Source organism: Giraffa tippelskirchi, chromosome 2 (genome assembly GCF_054371585.1).
Source record: "Giraffa tippelskirchi isolate mGirTip1 chromosome 2, T2T-mGirTip1v1.2.pri, whole genome shotgun sequence".
In the NCBI taxonomy this organism is placed as follows: domain Eukaryota; kingdom Metazoa; phylum Chordata; class Mammalia; order Artiodactyla; family Giraffidae; genus Giraffa; species Giraffa tippelskirchi.
In genome coordinates, this window is record NC_137276.1 from 103,728,626 (window position 1) to 103,747,007 (window position 18,382).

The following is an 18,382-nucleotide window of genomic DNA, read 5'->3' on the forward strand; positions in this document are numbered from 1 at the left end:
TTTGTTAACATTTGATGAACCCTAACTAGATTTAAGGGCTGTGAGCAGATCAGTTCCCCCTTTGGGAAGGGAACATGGATGAGTGAGTCTTATAAAACATCTTGTGTAATGCATCTTAGTGTCCATTATATAGATGATCAGACCGGACTGTAGAAAAGCTCAGACAGTTGCTCATGGCTGCAGAGTTATGAGGGGAGAACCTGTCTGAAGTCAAAGCCCAGACTCTACTTGGTTCATAAAAGTTGTAACTTGGCTAGAGAATTCAATAATTTAAGCATACATCAGAAAAGAATTCATGTATTTTCTTAGCTTTGCTTGGTATGTCCTTTTATCAGTTTAGGAGATTATGAGGTATATATTTAAGTAATTAATGCTACTTCCCAAAGACTGTGCTGTAAACCACTTTGTGTATTTCTAATTTAAAAAATTTCATCAGAGTATTCAGTTATTAAAACCAGCACCTATAAATTATTGTATTAAAGCTGTCATACATTGACAATGAAACTGTTGTGTCAGTTACAATGTGTTTTACTTCAAGGTAACATCTCCGTTTTCAGCTGTCAACACACTTACTTACTGGCGAGGTATGTGCCATGCAGTCTCATCTTTCCAGAAAATTAAGAAGGAAGTCTTTTCTGGCTTTGTGCAGACATCACTAATACAAACTATTATCTTTCCTCTCCGAGTTTGATGAAGTCACCCTGAGGTGCTCTTTTAATAGTCCTAATTTCCTTATCTGTGAAGCTCTGTGATCTGCAAGGTCCCTCATGTTTCTTAAATCTTAAGAAAACTATCCTTCAATTAAAAATAAAAATCGAAAAGAAGGAAGAAAAGATATTCATTAAGTTAAAATTATTTCAACCATAAGCCTGAAGCTCTCATAGCTTGCTACTTCCTTTTATGTGAAGCCTGGAGTAAAAGTTGGTATGGTGAGTTACTAGCACAATGCAGGCAGCCCTTAAATATTCCTGTTCCCCTGGAATATACCCGCCACTAGAAGTGGCATTTCTCTTGTGGAAGAAAACAGTAAGATATACATTTGAGTCAGGACCCAGACAAACAGAAGGCTGCGTGGGATGCTGCAGAGGGTGCATGTCATCCCAGTCTGCCTTCTGGAGGTGGTCAGTGATGCCCTCATGGAGGAGGGGGCCTGCACAGTCACTGGCAGGTAAGGGTAGGGTTGAATGTAGATCTTTGTTTCTTAAAGCAGAAGTGTTAAAATGCAGATTTCTGGGCTCCCCTCAGATTTACAGAATCAGTTTTAAGGCATAAGGCCTGAGGATTGTTTTCACTAGCTTCCCAGGTGATGGGCACACTGAAGATAACCAGCAGCCCACACGGGTTGTGGACTGGGGCGTGGACTGATGCAAACAAGGACGACGGCACGTCCAGCCAGTCACCAAACTTAATGCCACCCCTTATGAAGGTTCTAAATGCTTTAAGTGAGGCTGATTTTTTTTCCACAGGAAGATAAGAAACTGATCTAGTTTCATTTGCATGAAAATGTCTTCATACTAGAAAAAAAAAAAGACATTCCCCAAAGTAACTTACAGAATGTCCGGTGTGTATTTTCAGCTCTCTTTGGCTAGCCGGCAGATGCTTCTGTTAGAAACGCTGAAGGTGAAACAGAGCCTCCTGGACCCAGTCCCTGGCACGCTGAAGTTGCCTGTCGCTGTCAGCTGCTACTGGGTGCAGCACACAGAGGCCACACTGAAGCTGCATCACCTACAGGCCCTGCTGCTGGGGATGCTGCTCGGGCCCTTGCATGCCATGGTCAGCAGCCCTGGTAGGTACCTGCATGTTCCAGGTGTGTGTCTTCATGAGTATGTGCATATAATCAACAGTTGAAACAAACAAAAGTTCCCGGACTATTTACTTCCATCAGTTGTATCAGAACTTAGAAGTGGGGCACCCAGACATCTCTGATTCCTTGATCAATCTTTCTGAGCACCACATGTGCCTTGACCGCAAGGGCACAGCAGTGAAGATGTGCTGATGTTGCCTCACCCACCTGCCCCACAGCACCCAAGGCTGAGTCTTGAAAGCACGACTGTCATGTGTATTTTGTACTCTGTGTTCCCTGTCCCTCTCTTCAGTGCAGCAGCAGCATCTCCCCTGGAGACTTGTGTCAAATTGCCCATTAGTGGAACTTCTGAACACCTACAATAACAGTAAACGTTAATGCTTGTGCTGTTGTTTTTTTTTTTTTTTCCTCTCCACTGCAAGTTTCTATTAGTATATAAGTTATGATGGTAGAAATAGTAACTTCTCTTTCTATTAGAGAAATACACTTTGAGGCACTTTCATCTTCATTTAAATACCAGGTGAAATAAAAATTGAAGCATTGGAGCCTGTCAATCCTCTAATGAAATTACTCTTTGTACAAGATTATGAGCTTTATCCAACATGTATAATAGTTGTCACACTCTAGAAAAACACCATCTAAAATGATAGCTGTGAGCCATTAAATAGCTGTGGCTATTTAAAGTTGAACATTCAGCTTCTCAATGAACTCACATTTCAAATGCCTCGGAGCCACAAGTGGCTAGAGGCCGCTGTACTGGACAGCACAGATGTAGAACATTCCCATCATTGCAGGAAATTCTGGACAGCACTACTCTGACATTTGCTATTTAAATTAAGTTCATGAAACGATGAACCAACAGACTCCAGGACACCCCAGTGTGAGAGCAGCTGTCAGAAGTGACTATTGCAAAGCAAGTAAGCTCCAGCCCGCTACCAATTAGGAGAGAAGTTAGGGTTTTTCCCCTCACTGAATATAAACATAGTTTAAGAAGATTGTCAGAGCACCAGCCTATTAGGTTTTTACCTGAGTCCAACAGAAGGGGCATGTCAAGGGTCTGTTTGTTTTCTTTGAGTAATGTGGACCGCCCCCCCACCCCCACCCCAGGCAGGCTCAGTGCCTTGCTGCTCGCTCATTGGTAAAAGGTGGGCCTCTTTTTCCTTCCTTCCAAGTTGGTCTGGAAAGCAGGCAGCGTGTGGACCTGCGTGTGGACCAGGAGACAGGCAGGTCTCCTGGGGTGGTTGCTGCTTTTCAACACTGAGCAGGTGGATGACTTGCCAGATTCTCTGAGAGTCTTACTTTTGTTTTCTCCCCATAAAACAGAAGTTAAAGCGTGTTTTCAACACACGACTCTTTCTTTGAGGAAATTCAGCGAAAGAGAATAGTAAAGAGAATGGATTTTTCATAGTAATTGGTATTTTTCAGAGACAGATTTAGGGTTTGGAGAGTTCAGATGTTTAAGGTCAGGTGGTAGATCAGAGGAAGAGATATTATTTTAAGGAAAAGTAAAGAATTTGGGGTTGAATAAACTTGCTGCTGCTGCTGCTGCTGCTAAGTCGCTTCAGTCGTGTCCGACTCTGTGCAACCCCATAGACGGCAGCCCACCAGGCTCCACCGTCCCTGGGATTCTCCAGGCAAGAGACTTAGGTTGTCACTAAAAAGGCATCTCAGTATAAATATTTCAGTTTATATGTCAAAAGGCTTTTACATTGACATGAAAATAACAAAGAGCCAGAAAAGAAAAGCATTTTGGTTAAACTAGTTTTTTTCTTTATGGAATCTGAAGTTTTATGTATGGAAAAATATTACAAGATGATACAATATTTTTAGAAATACTGCCCTTTGGCTCTGTCTCTTATCTAGAGGAGAAAGCTGTGCGAGGCGGTGGTGCTGAGATGCTGTATGAAGAGCTTCAGAGGGTGAAGGCACCACCGGGCACACGGCTGGACTTAGACACAGCTCACATCTTCTGTCAGTGGCAGTGTTGCCTGCAGATGGGGCTGTATCTCAACCAACTGCTGTCCACGCCTCTCCCGGAGCCAGACCTAACTCGGTGAGTACGTACCAGGAAACCGGTTCAGGTGGCCACATGTCAAAGTTCTATTTACATTTAAAGCAAAGAAGATTTTTTAACGAAATCAAATTTAGTATAATTGTTCTTGAATCACTGTTATAGCTGAAGAACTATAATGCTAAGTTTAAAAAATATTAAATTATTTCCATATTTCCAAAGAAAGTTTCCATGATTTTTTGTTAAAAGCTTTCCAAAAAAAAAAAAAAAATCAGTTCCTTAAAGTAAAAGTAAAAACAAGAGGCAGTTGTTGGTAGAATATAACTCTTTCCCTCATTTCTTTCAGATTTCACAGTATAAAGGCTTTTTCTGATGATCTTACTGAAATATTCTCTACTTCCAGTCTCTGTAGTCCTGCTGCCCTTCTGTGTCTTTGTACTTGCATTTCTTACCACTCGGCATATTATTCATTCATTCATTCAGATAGTAAATATTTACTCTGTGCTAGGGTGTAGTGAGAAAAACATCTAAAAAGTCTCTGTTGTCACAGAGGTTTTAGTGATGTGACTATTAGATGCTGATGTAGATTTTTTTGTACGAAGTATGAAGAAGGGAGAGACAGCCTGCATGCTAGGAAGTGGGTTAACGTTTGACTGTGGAGTGTAAAATGTGTAAGGAAAGGCTAGCAGTAGGGTGTGGGCCAGTAAAAAGGGTGGTAGGATCAACAGACTGGACATCTGAGTGATTTGTATATTTGAGGGAGTGAGTGAGAAACATAAAAGGGAGACGATTAGAAAATAGACTTACAGTTACATATATCTCTGCACTTGATTATAAGCCCTGGGAGGGCTAAGGACTTGCTTGCTGTGTTTACTATTATAGCCCCAGAGCCTCGCATTCAGTAAGTACTCACATATTTGTTGAATAAATGAATTTTATACGGAGGCATTTCACGTGTGCTGGTACGACTTGAAATGTTTCAAATTCAAAGCTTTCTAGCAGTAAATACTGTTGTTAATATTATTGAAGGTAAGTCTGTGTGCCTGACACACAGTGAGGCCAAATAATACCAGAATACTGGAGTTTGGAGCAGAGAAAGGTTTATTGCAGGGCCATGCAAGGAGATGGGTGGCTTGTGCCTTAAAAACCTGAAATTCCCCAAAAGCTTTCAGCAAAGCCCTTTTATAGGAAAAGTGAGGGAGGGCATGGTTAGTTGTTGCAAACTTCTTGGTGTCAGATCCCTTGTTCTTGGTCAGGTCCTGATATTCCTATACACTTCTAACAAACAGTTATTCTCTGTTCAGAGAAGGGGAAGGGGGAGCATTAAATTCTGTCTCCTTGCTTCCTTGCGGCTTTTAACACCTGATTCCTTAGGCAAAGCAATGGCATTACCCCTCATTTTACTTGTTCAAAGTCCCAAGGCTTGACTTTGATCCTCTGAGGTCCAGGCCCTGGTTAAGAGCAGAGGGTCCCCGTGTGGGCCAGTCCCCTGCCCAGGAGCGCTTGTCCAGCACCCAGTTGGTCCTCTCACCCAGGCCTGGCTCGAGAGGCAGATCTCAGCTGCCAGTGCACTCAGAACCAGGTCCCCCGACCCTGCCCAACTGGTCCTCAGCCTCAGACTCGGAGAACACTGTAATCTGCCTGTCCCCACATTGTCCTGGCACCCCTGCGACCCTGACTGTTGACACAGCAGGACCTCTAACCACCTGGCTACCTCTCCTGTGCTGAGGGCCAGGCGCCTGCCCCGCCCGTTTCATGAGTGCAGTGCCCGAAGCTCTTGCTGCCGGCACGTCGGCCCACCAGGCCTGCCAGCTTGACAGCACCTAGGCCTCAGCTGCCCCCACGGACCCCTAGCAATCGCAGGTGGCCACACAAACCTGCCAACCCAGCCAGGCCCCTATTACATTAATATACCCTGGAACTTTCTACCAAATAAGATGAATTGCCCTTTGACCTATGGATTCTTTATTCCTTTCCTTTAATAATTTTGGCCATCCTTGACTGGATCCTCTCTAGTGACCATGGATCCATTTAAAACAAAACAGCAGAAACAGTTCCCTTAATAGTGATTTCAGCAGGAGAGTTGTTCCTGCATCTCAGCATCAGAGGCTCTAAAAAGTGATGATTTATACTAAGTAAATGGTGGTTCTCCATCAGTTGCTAAGGTACCAGTCAACCCTGGCAGTAAGTTATATATTAACATTAAATCTGTGGCTTCCAGTTCATTTCAGCTTGTATTTGTGGAGTTTTTAATCCAAGTGAACCAATGACCTCACAAATGATGCAATTAAATTTTCTCGTATTTCAACAGCCTACCTGTTTGTTTAATCAGAGGCATTTTAATTCCTTTTCTTTGAAGTGTTAAGAGGCCTGCTCAAGTTGGGGCCAGTTGCAGAACCAGCAAGCACCCATCATTTACTTTGTAGATAAAAAGTTCTAAGTATTACCAGCCAAGAAGTAATCTTTGTAACAATTCAGTTCCTTCTTTCAAGAAACAGATTATCCTTAAGTAATAATGATTTTATAGAAGTAGTACTCTCAGTATTTGATGCATCTGTTGAAGCCACGTTAGTGACAGCTGTCCCAGTGCAGGAGCCTCGGCTATAATGATACCCTCTCCTCTTCCCTGAGCAGACTGTACAGTGGGAGCCTGGTGCATGGGCTGTGCCGACAGCTGCTGACGTCAGCCTCGGTGGAGAGCCTCCTGCGCTTGTGTCCTGAGGCCCAGCAACTCTACGAACATCTGTTCAATGCCACAAGATCCTGTGCCCCTGCTGAACTATTCCTACCAAAGGGTAAACTAAATTCAAAAAGAAGAAAGCAGAAGAAATCAGGTATCATCTGGTTAGGGAACAGAGGGGGAACCACCCTGAATGCCAGGAGCTGGCATGAAGGAAACAATCGGTTTGAGCTGTTGATGGTGGAGACCTTGGATGAGCACGAGGAGGCCCCGGAGCTCAAATAAACTCAGTTTATAATTCTTATCAAGAATTTGTGTTACCTCCCTTGAAATGATAAAGAGTTTTTTCTTTAGAATTAATCTGTGAGTGGATAAACATTGCAGTACTTTGAATTGCAAAGTATTTTGTATTCTGCTTTTGATAGTGATTTAAGTAAACTTTTTGTATTTCTTAAACACATGTGAAAACATGTTTGTAGTTGCCACGTTCCATTTCAGTAAGTTAATAATAGTCTACAGTCTTCAAATTGCAGCAACTCAGTCCAAGCTATGTTTTTTCAAAAAGAACAGAAATCCTATGTCAGTTACTTCCTATAAGCTGAAGCTGAGTTACCATCATTTAAAACAACTTTTTTACATCTGTGTCTTCTTCATCCTTTATTAGGAAAGGTCTAGGCCCTGGAAGATAGAAGCAGCCAGACAGAAAATGAGACTCTAAAGTACTTTGACAAGAGCCCGTGGCAGGTCTGATGAGCACTTCTAGAACAGAAATTGAAACTGTAATGGTCCCAGCAAAAGAAGAAACAGCATCCCGGTAATGGGATGTGCAAGTAATTTGATGTCATAGCCAGCATTTTTAAATGGAATTATCAGATACACATATCATGGATTGTGCAACTTCTTACTGTGGACTGCAGTCAAGACTTTGAAAGGGACTGCTCTGGAACACACTAGAGGCTACCAACATTAGAAACACCTACAGAACAGTGAAGACATGGCCGGTTCTAAATAAAGAATTGAAAATAGAAAAGCAAGGGGAATGAATATATTTGGGCAAGATCTGAGAGTATACTCCAACCTTCATTTTTTATGTATTCATGCAGATGGTGTTCCTGCTATCTTTACTGTCTCATTGCTATATTCCATCAGCAGCTAAATGTGGTTTCAGCTGTTTTTTGAGCAGGCCTATCTTCAGTTATTTTTGTACTATTCATGGGGTTCTCACGGCAAGAATACTGGAGTGGTTTGCCATTCCCTCCTCCAGTGGACCATGTTTTGTCAGAACTCTCCACTATGACCCATCCATCTTGGGTGGCCCTGCACAGTATGGCTCATGGTTTCATTGAGTTATGCAAGCATGTAAGATCTTTGTCCTATCAAAATTGTCTTCCTTGATTGTTGGAGCTGGGGGCCAGTCGAGAAATTATACTAGTAACAGTGTCTTATTTCCTGGCTTATCATCAACACTGCTTTTTTAAAAAAAATTTTAATTAGAGGATAATTGCTTTAAATATTGTGCTTTTTAAAACCAACCTTGCATGAAAAACCATTCTTTCCCAGTTCTGCTTTGGCAAGTGTACTGGTTTGATAGGCACCAAACTGAAGAGTGTAGGGCTACATAATTTAATTGTGTAGGGCTACAATTCAATTTTAAATTGAATTGTATCATTTACCTTTTTCTTTCATTAACAGGAATTTTTCAATCAAAGGAGCCTTCCTTCTTTCAGTAGACATAAGAAAACAGGTTCCTTTCTTTCACTGTTGGAATTAGGGCCATTCACTTGAAACTATCTAGCCTTGCAATAAAGTTAAAATCTAATAATGTCCGTTAACTCTTACTCTGAGAATTCAGAAAAGTTACCTACTCTGGTATGTATCTTCTGTGTCTATTAAGCACGAGGTCACAAGTGCCCCACAGTACATCCGAGGGGTTTACCAAAGAAGTATGACATAGTACCTGACCCTCAAAGTCATACCTGTGTAAGCTGCAAGGGGAGGTGAGACAGTGAAATAATGAGAACATTTTATGATGCAGTTCATCAGATGCAAAATGGCAAAGTACAGAGTGAAGGCTACAGTCAGGAGAGAGCGGCCATGAGGACAAGGAGGCGAAACCTGAGGATTCTCAGACATAGCTTTTGAGCTTGGCTGTGAGATAGGGATGTGATTCAGAGTAAGTACGGGAGGGGATGGGTCCACATGTAGAACGTCACATACTCCACTTGGAAAACCTGTTTCCTGTGTTTTTTAATCAAGTCTTTAGACCTTGCTCTTTCTGATTCAGTTCTAGCTACTGAAATTTCACTTGAATCTTTGGGGATGTTAAGTCTTCAATTAGAAATTTAAGTAATAAAAAGAACTTTGGACAGCTAAGATCAATACATTTTAGGAATAAAGCTGGAGAGAAAAACACCATAATGTGATGTTGTTCACTGTTTAGCTGTGATTAAACTTTTATTTGTACAAATCCTTTTTGAGATACCTGGACATGGAAAGTTGAATATGTATATCCTATAAAGATAAATTTAAAGGCCTTTCTTAATAATTATGACAAAAAAGGAATTCAAATTAATTTCATATTTGAATTTGTAACTCAAACCAATTAGTTTTAGAAGCTAGAAAGAGTTTACAATTATCTATCTTTTCCTCCTTTGTGCATAAAATAAATAAACCAATGACTATGCCTCAGTTACCCTATCTGCTGGAGTAGGAAATGGCAACCCACTCCAGTATTCTAGCCTGGAAAACACCAGACAGAGGAGCCTGGTGGGCTACAGTTCCTGGGGCTGCAAAGAGTTGGACACAACTGAGCATATACACACACCCTATCTGTAAAACTGGAATCAAAATAGCTCACATTGTTGTCCAAGGGATAAAATGATGTGTACTTTTAAGTTAGTTAGCACAGTGGCCAGCACAAAAACATGCCACAAATGACAGCTATTATTAAATCCACACCTGAGAGCCAAGAGCAAAGCAAGGGCTCTGGGAGACATGAGGGTGCTGGGCAGAGACATAAGGCATCACGAAACCAGAGCTCATGGCACTGTGGCAGAGGCAGAGCAGGTCAACATGGTTAAATACGGCTGAGTTGAGAAGGGCAAGAATGCGAGAACATTAGCGCAACTTTAGCAGAGCTGCCAGGCTGAAGCCACACTGGAAAGTGGAGAAGTGCTGGAAGGGTGCGAAGCAGCGGCCAACCTCAACTCCAGGAAACAATGAATAAAGACCAGAAGGAACAGGCCCTGTGTGAGCATTTTGCTGCATCTGTCCTTTTTTCTTATTACCAAGGAATTTTCTGGAGTGTTTTTAAACCCAACTTGAAAGACTTCAGGATGTGTTTAAAGACAAGAGAAAATTAGGAGCAAGTGTTACCTTTTCCTGCAGCTGCAAGGGTTGTATCCTGGCCCTACCCCATAACCCTAAGACCACCAGTCTCCCACACAGTGAGGCTTCCCGAGTTCACTGAGCACTGCTCTCTAGCACATGCTATTTGGTTGGTTTGCACACCACGAACCCGGCAGCACCCAGCAAGCGGTCACTCACAAGACCAGGAGAAATAATTCCACTTCTGTAAAGGGACAAACTCTCACTAGTATCTGACTCCAGACACAGGGACCCTGGATTCTTAGTGCGGTGTTAGTGGAGTACTCAATACTTATCTCATAATGTCTTTCATTGGTGCATTTCAGTCAGGGCAGCTAGAACTGATTCTGTACTTGTTCCAATTTAAAATGAAATACTCTTTTGGAGAGATGTCTTATTAAAAAGATGGCTCTCCACTTGTAGCAACAGCTTTCTGAGCCATACAGGATACGTTGCTTTAGCATTTCTTTCCAGGTCTGAATAATGCTACAATTCAAGCCCATCCAGGGGTGATAATTCTAAGATGAGAACTTCCTGCTGAGGAAGCGCATTTTAAATTTCAAAGGCATTGCCCCCAGGCAGTGTACCAGTCTGTTAAAATGGGTGAAAGAAATGAAGAGGTAAAACATGGAGAACTGTTCCAGCTAGTTTCACTGGATTTGGTGTTCAGAGAGAGAAATTCCATATGTTACTTATGCACGTGCAATCACTTTTTTTTTTTTTGGGCCTCACCATGTGGCTTGTGGGCTCTTAGTTCCCCAACAAGGGACTGAACTCGGGCAACACCAGTGAAAATGCCAAGTCCTAACCACTGGACCACCAGGGAATTCCCCCACATGCAATCCCTTTTATTCCTAACTAGTACAGGTAACATTTTAGGTATTTGATTAATATAGCTAAAGTTTTGATTAAAATAGCTAAATTGTATATATTTTAAGAAATTTTCCCATTATCACTTTAGGAGATACTTGGACATTTCTGTGTACAATATAACCCACTATCATCAGGATCAAAGAATACCTAGGAATGTTTTTTCAAAAAACAAAATGAAACAAAACAATAAGAATGTATCAATACTGGATTTTTGATAATTTGTAAGACTGAATCATTTGACTGTGTGAAAGCATTATAACCATCACATAAGCTAGCATACAAGATTGGGAAAACTTTTCAGGCATGTTGATACATATAATTAGGGCTTTTTGGAGGATTAAATGAAGTGCTTGTTCTTCTGGAAAAACTGCTGTGTGTGTATCCAGCCATCACCCCCCTCCCCATCTTCTTGTGTCTGGCTTCTGTGTGTTCCTTGTAACTAGGGAATAAATCAAAGGATGTTAACAGGAAAAACAAGTCTACTCTGCAATGTCTCAATGCATGCTGTCATGGATGCAGAGTAATGAGCTCTATTTCAAAATAGGTGGATTAATCTACTTATTAAAAGTGAACTTGTTCTGCTATGGAAACCTTTTTTTTTTTAGTAAATACATATTAATATTACTCTAAAAAATGGAGTTAATAAACATACCAATGAGAACTGCTATAAATCATTGTTGAAACGGCCATAACACAGAATTTTTATGTTTTCATTAAAAAGAAAAAGCCTTTTCAGACTTCCTATTCAGCTGTCATTCACTATTTCTATAGGATGGGGTGTAGTTGAAAATGAGGGAACTGGGGGTTCTGTTGTGGACTGTTGCTGTTTTTCAGTCTCTAAGTCGTGTCCACCTGTTTTGCAACCCCAAGGACTGTAACCCACCAGGCTCCTCTGTCCATGGGATTTCCCAGGCAAGAATACTGGAGTGGGTTGCCATTTCCTTCTCCAGGGGATGTTCCCAACCCAGGGATTGAATCTGTCTCCTGCACTAGCAGGTGGATTCTTTACCACTGAGCCACCAGGGAAACCTTGATGGATATGTTAAGTTAAACATAGCTTTTAGGTGCTTAAGTAGAGAGAAGCCTAAATTAAACTCTTTGAGTGTTGAGATTATGAAGTGTTTTTTCCTCCTCCTCTGTTTACAAATATCTCCAATAAGTATATTATACTATTATAATCCTCTAAAAAAGAAAGGAACTAGACATCAAATTGCCAACATTTGCTGGATTGTAGAAAAAGCAAGAAATTTCAGAAAAATCTCTCTCTGTTTCATTGACTACGCTAAAGCCTTTGTGTACATCATGACAAACTGTGGAAAGCTCTTAGAGAGATGGGAATACCAGATCATCTTACCTGTCTCCTGGGAAACCTATGTGCAGGTCATGAAGCAAGTTAGAACCCTCTAATGGAACAACTGATTGATTCAAGATCGAGAAAGGAGTACAGCAGTGCTATATGGTGTCACTTTGTTTAACCTATATGCTGAACACATCAGGAGAAATGCCAGGTTGGATGGGTTACAAACTGGAATCAAGATAGGTGAGAGAAACATCAACAACCTCAGATATGTGGATGATACCACTCTAATGGGAAAGCAAAGAGGAACGAAAGAGCCTCCTGATGAGAGTGAAGGAGGAGAATGAAAAGAGCTGGCTTAAGACTAAATATTAAAAAATTAAGATCATGGCATCCGGCCCTATTACCGCATGGCAGAAAGAAGGCTACGGTCTTCCCAGTGGTCACGTACAGTTGTGAGACCTGGATCATAAAGAAGGCAGAACACCGAAGAATTGATGCCTTCGAACTGTGGTGCTGGAGGAGACTCCCGAGAGTCCCTTGGACAGCAAGATCAAACCAGTCAATGTTAAGGGAGATCAACACTGAATATTCACTGAAAGGACTGACGCTGAAGCTCCAGTATTTTGGTCATCTGGTGTGAACAGACAACTCATTGGAAAAGTCCCTGATGATGGGAAAGATCAAGGGCAGAAAGAGAAGAGGCCATCAAAGGATGAGATGGCTGAATGGCATCACGGACCCAATGGGCATGAGTTTGAGCAAGCTCTGGGACCTGGTGAAAGACAGGAAAGCCTAGCATGCTGCAGTCCATGGGGTCGGAAAGAGTTGGGAATTAAAGAGTCACCCACACATGACTGGGTGACTGAACAACAACAATTATAGTCAGAGAACTGTAATAGTTGAGATTCTAGGAAGCATGCCATTAAGAAAGCAAGCGTCTAACAGTCCCTTGTCTAGCCCCCCAAAACTGAGGAAAACGAGGCAAAAATGTTGGGCAGGGGGCCTTTGGTACTGAAACCTGGGAATGGTGACATTCACAATCCAAGTTCACAATCAAAGCACTATAGCTCTGTAAGCTCCCAGATTTATGCAAGTTTTTTTTTTTAAGACACTGACCCTATTATGATCATCATAAATCATTTTGCAAAGCTATTTCGGTAAGTCGGACAGCCAAGGGGAATTCACTAAGAAATCCTGTCATAACTTTACTGTAGAGATACACTGTGCAAATATGTTGGTTTAGAATGTTCTTTCTCTGTAAGACTGGACAGAATATATTTTAGATAATATACTTCAGCCTGCTCAAACAATGATGCCTGTTTTTGTGTTTGTGTTAGGAGGAAGCAACTGACAAGAAGGAAGTCCATCTAAGGGGGTGAAAAGGACAGGTAAACAGAGGAGCAAACTCTGCAATAGGAGCTTAGGTGAGTGGGGTGTGTGGGGGGTCGGGGGGCGTGTGTGTTGAAGAGCATAACTGATGGGACAACAGATCAGAACACCCCAGCCTATTGTAAGAGGGAGCCTTGGTGATGAGGTGGACCAACAGCTGCCATGTCCTTCCTGTTGCTGATGTTCTGAGAACAGACTGAGTCTCTGACTTTTTCCATAAATAGGAGCCTTGGTGGAGACCCAGGAGTCACTGACAACAAATCTGGTATCAGCTGCATCCATTTCAGACAGAATACCTTGTTGAGAGACTGGAGGATAGACAAAATTGATGCCACCTCCTCTCTGGTCCACTGAACACACTGCAGAGTATTCTGCTCTTTGTGAACAGCTACATCAGAGGCAACCTTCTTCTATGAAAGACCAACATGAATGCAGTGCTAAACAATATGGAAGTGAAGGTGAGTACTTGTGTGCCAATAAAATTTGTGGGCCATAGTCTGTCATCCCCTAGACTAAATTAACATCCCTATATGGGTGAGTTAGGAAGATACTCAACAGTTTCTCTTTTAACACCTCTAATTCAGGGGCTATCTATCTAGACCTGCTCCATGAAGAAAGATGCTTATAAATTCCAATGCAGTCATATTATGCAACTATATGGATGAATATGATAAAGGACCATGAAGACACACTCATTTATAACTCCCTAAAATCCATCTAGCAGTGCTTCAATATGAAATCTGTCATGTCCTTTTTATCAAGCATACATTTTTCTGCCATTTGGTTGGGGCCTGCTATGTACTGCTAAAACATAATATTTTGTGAGACTCACATAACCAGTTGTTTCATATTGGCTTTTAAGGTGCACACTTGATGAAAAAGAGCAAATGGTCAAGGCATTATGGTATTTTATAACCAGAGATGACACCAAATTGTCACTTCCAACTGTATAACAGGGAAGGCCTCAATAGAAAACTACTTTAATATAGCTGAGTGAATTGGTATTTAAAAAAAAAAAAAAAGACCTGTATCAAAGAGCATATTTTTTTTAATTCAAAAGCTGAAAATACTCAGAAAACAAAAACAGATCTTTAGGGTCATGGGTCATGTAGAACAATCTGCCCAGTTTCCCACACTGTGTGCTCTTAATATTGTGAGATATGATTTCTACCCTTATCTAAGTAGAAGAATGCAATTACTGCTGAAGAAATAATGGTGATGGGGCAACTGGAACTGATGTATGAAGGCAATTCAGCCAGGCCAGTAGCCATGGGGCCACCATGACATATGGGCCTTTGCCAGGATGTCTGCAGAGCTGGGTACGTCCTGTGACCCGCACAGGAAACACTGCCTACCTGGAGCAGTGCAGACACAGGCAGGCCCCACACTCTCATGTACATGGGAGTGCCGGCAGGTCGACATCAGAGAGTAATTTGTAAGGATCAAAACTAAAGCCTCAAAATGTTTTTCCTACCCAAACTTCCACCACCTAAATTTACTCTGAATAAAGAGAAGATTATAGCAAATTTCTATCTGCATTTGTCACTTAAGTGGCTTGGACTTAAAATTTTAATGCTTTCTAAAAAATAAAATCCCACAGTTGTATACCCAAACTTAATGGCTGCATTTATTCTAACCAGTATTTACCCCTCACACACACATACATACACATACCTTTAGAGCCATCTGGAAAGGCCATCCTGGTTGGCTCTTCAACTGGGCTTTGAAGAACAGGTAAAATCTCTGATTCTCAAATTAAAACAGAGCAAAAAGGATTTCAAGTTGAAGAACTACTGTCCAAAAAGACCAGTAAGTGGATTGTGTTGGAACACTGTGTGTGAGATATGAGGTTAGAGAGATCCAAAGAAGAACTATGAGTAAAATGCAAACAAAAAAAAAAAAATCAGCACTGTTTTCTACTCACTTACCGTAATTCTTAATAACTAAAGAAATTACTGTCAAAAAGTATCTTACTCTGTCAAAGCTGAGTTTACATTCATTTATTGCTTTAATTTTTTAAAATGTATTTTTAATTGGAGAATAACTGCTTTACAATGTTGTATTTGTTTCTGCTGTACAACAATGTGAATCAGTCATATGTATACATATACGTCCTCTGCTTGAGCCACCCTCTCAACTCCCCATATCCCACCCCTTTAGGTCATCACACAGCACCAAGCTTAGCTTCCTGTGCTTTATAGCAGGTACTCACAAGCAATCTGTTTTACACATGGTAGTGTATATATGTCAATGTTACTCTCTCACTTCATCCCAGCTTTCCTTCCCCCACTGTGTCCACAAGTCCATTCTCTATGGACGTATTTATAAGTCCATACCATTATTTATTTTCTATCCCTGCCTTGCAAATCAGTTCATCACTACATTTCTCTAGATTCCTATCGCTTTACTTCAGTTCAGTTCAGTTGCAAACTCTTTGGGACCCCATGGACTGCAGCATGCCAGCCTCCCTCTCCATCACCAACTCCCAGAGCTTGCTCAAACTCCTATCAATCAAGTCGGTGATGCCATCCAACCATCTCGGCCTCTGTTGTCCCCTTCTTTTCCTGCCTTCGATCTTTCCCAGCATCAGGGTTTTTTCAAATGAGTCAGTTCTTCACATCAGGTGGCCAAAGTATTGGAGCTTCAGCTTCAGTCCCTCCAATGAATATTCAGGATTGATTTCCTTTAGGATTGACTGGTTTGATATCCTTGCAGCCCAAGGGACTCGCAGGAGTCTTCTTCAACACTGCAATTCAAAAGCATCAATTCTCAGCTATCTTTATGGTCCAATTCTCACATCCATACATGACTACTGGAAAAACCATAGCTTTAACTGTACTAACTTTTGTCAGCAAAGTTATGTCTCTGCTTTTTAATATGCTGTCTAGGTTGGTCATAGCTTTTCTTCCAAGGAGGAAGCATCTTTTAATTTAGTGACTGCAGTCACCATCTGCAGTGATTTTGGAGCCCAAAAAAATAGTCTGTCACTGTTTCCACTGTTTCCCCATTTATTTGCCATAGTATAGTGATGGGAACAGATGCCATAGTGAAGTGACAGAACAGATGCCATGGTTTTCGTTTTTTGAATGTTGACTTTTAAGTCAGCTTTTTCACTCTCTTTCACTTTCAAGAGGCTCTTTAGTTTTTCTTCACTTTCTGCCATAAGGGTGGTGTCATCTGCATATCTGAGGTTATTGATTTTTCTCCCAGCAATCTTGATTCCAGCTTGTGCTTCATCCAGTCCAGCATTTCGCGTGATGTACTCTGCATATAAGTTAAATAAGCAGGGTGACAGTATACAGCCTTGACATATTCCTTTCCCAATTTTGAACCAGTCCATTGTTCCATGTCCGGTTCTAACTGTTGCTTCTTGAGCTGCATACAGGTTTCTCAGGAGGCAGGTAAGGTAGTCTGGTATTTCCATCTCTTGAAGAATCTTCCACAGTTTGTTGTGCTCCACAAAGTCAAAGGCTTTAGCATAGTCAATGAAGCAGATGTTTTTCTGAAATTCTCTTGCTTTTTCTATGATCCAACAAATGTTGGCAATTTGATCCCTGGTTCCTCTGCCTTTTCTAAATCCAGCTTGAACATCTAGAAATTCTCCATTCACCTACTGTTGAAGCCTAGCTTGGAGAATTTTGAGCATTACTTTATAATGTGTGAGATAAGTGCAACTGTAGGGTAGTTTGAACACTCTTTGACTTTGCCTTTCTTTAGGATTGGAATGAAATCATTTTACTTATACATACATATAGATATATTATGTATAAAATCGATGTATGTAACAAGAAATTATTTTCCTATTACCTATAATTAGTCAGCCATGGCTTTAATTCATCCCAGGCTAGAAATCTCATGTAATATGGAAAAGAACATCACAAACTTCACACTTCAAATCAACCTGTGTCCCACTAAAAGCTGCTCAGCTCTGGAAATTTTCCCAACACTCTAGTACCCAAGCCCAAAAGCCAGAAGATGTAGTATCTTCTTGTCCTCCTATCGGGTCATGTCAATTCTCTTAGAAGGCAGACATTCCATGTTCTTCTCTCCATACTAATTGCCACATTTCAGTTGGTCCCTCTAACCCTTAAGCACCTACAGTTCTCTAATCAGTCTGTTTGTCTTTACCCTCGGCTCTCCCCTCAGCATGTTCCACGACAAAAACCCCAACTCCACACTCGTGAAATCTTCCAGCAGGCTGTAAGTCAGATGTCTTCTCCTTCACATGAGGCTCCAGCCTGTCTCTCCAGCCCTCAAATTAGGCTAGGCCCCCTGCCATAGCCCCAAACTCCTGAAATTTTCACCTGTCCCTTCCAGACTCCACCAACACTCTGCAGAGGTTATGCCTTTTGGTTGCCATTTCCTGCTGTCCTTGACCGGAGAAGGTAATGGCACCCTACTCCAGTACTCTTGCCTGGAAAACCCCATGGATGGAGGAGACTGGTAGGCTACAGTCCATGGGGTCGCTAAGAGTCGGACATGACTGAGCGACTTCACTTTCACTTTTCACTTTCATGCATTGGAGAAGGAAATGGCAACCCACTCCCGTGTTCTTGCCTGGAGAATCCCAGGGACAGGGGAGCCTGGTGGGCTGCCGTCTATGGGGTCGCACAGAGTCGGACACGACTAAAGTGACTTAGCAGCAGCAGCAGCAGCAGCAGCAGCTGTCCTTGACTGGAGCTTCTCAACTTACGATGTGATTCAGATGCCACTAGTTCTAGGAAATTTCCTTGATCACATCTTCCAATGAAGTTATTTCTCTCCTTTTACTACTGTAGCACTTGGGGCAGCACTTAACCACTGTACTTAATGTATTTCACTTTTGTCTCCAAGATAAGACTGAGAACTTCCCAAATATAAACCTACCAAACTATTTGAAGACTATTATACCTACATTAATATCAAGGACTGGTTAACCATTATCCATTATTAATAATAACCAACACTGAAAACCAAACC

The 18,382-nt window shown here is 41.6% G+C and overlaps 1 protein-coding gene across 11 annotated transcripts in view; it reads left to right on the forward strand.

The window, feature by feature from the left end:
• Positions 1-18,382, forward strand: part of ASTE1 (asteroid structure-specific endonuclease 1) — a 50,588-nt gene that overhangs the window by 10,446 nt on the left and 21,760 nt on the right. For 4 of the 11 annotated variants that reach the window (XM_081569890.1, XM_081569886.1, XM_081569888.1 and 1 more), the window contains 4 exons: positions 1,576-1,786; positions 3,668-3,857; positions 6,450-6,649; positions 7,160-8,910. In XM_081569890.1, coding sequence (XP_081426016.1) covers positions 1,576-1,786; positions 3,668-3,857; positions 6,450-6,649; positions 7,160-7,170 — 612 coding nt within the window. In that variant the 3' untranslated portion in view covers positions 7,171-8,910. Of the gene's footprint in view, positions 1-1,575; positions 1,787-3,667; positions 3,858-6,449; positions 6,804-7,159; positions 8,911-13,371; positions 13,459-13,647; positions 13,882-18,382 lie in introns of those variants that run through there. The other 7 variants (XM_081569885.1, XM_081569882.1, XM_081569884.1 and 4 more) reach the window with 3 other exon arrangements.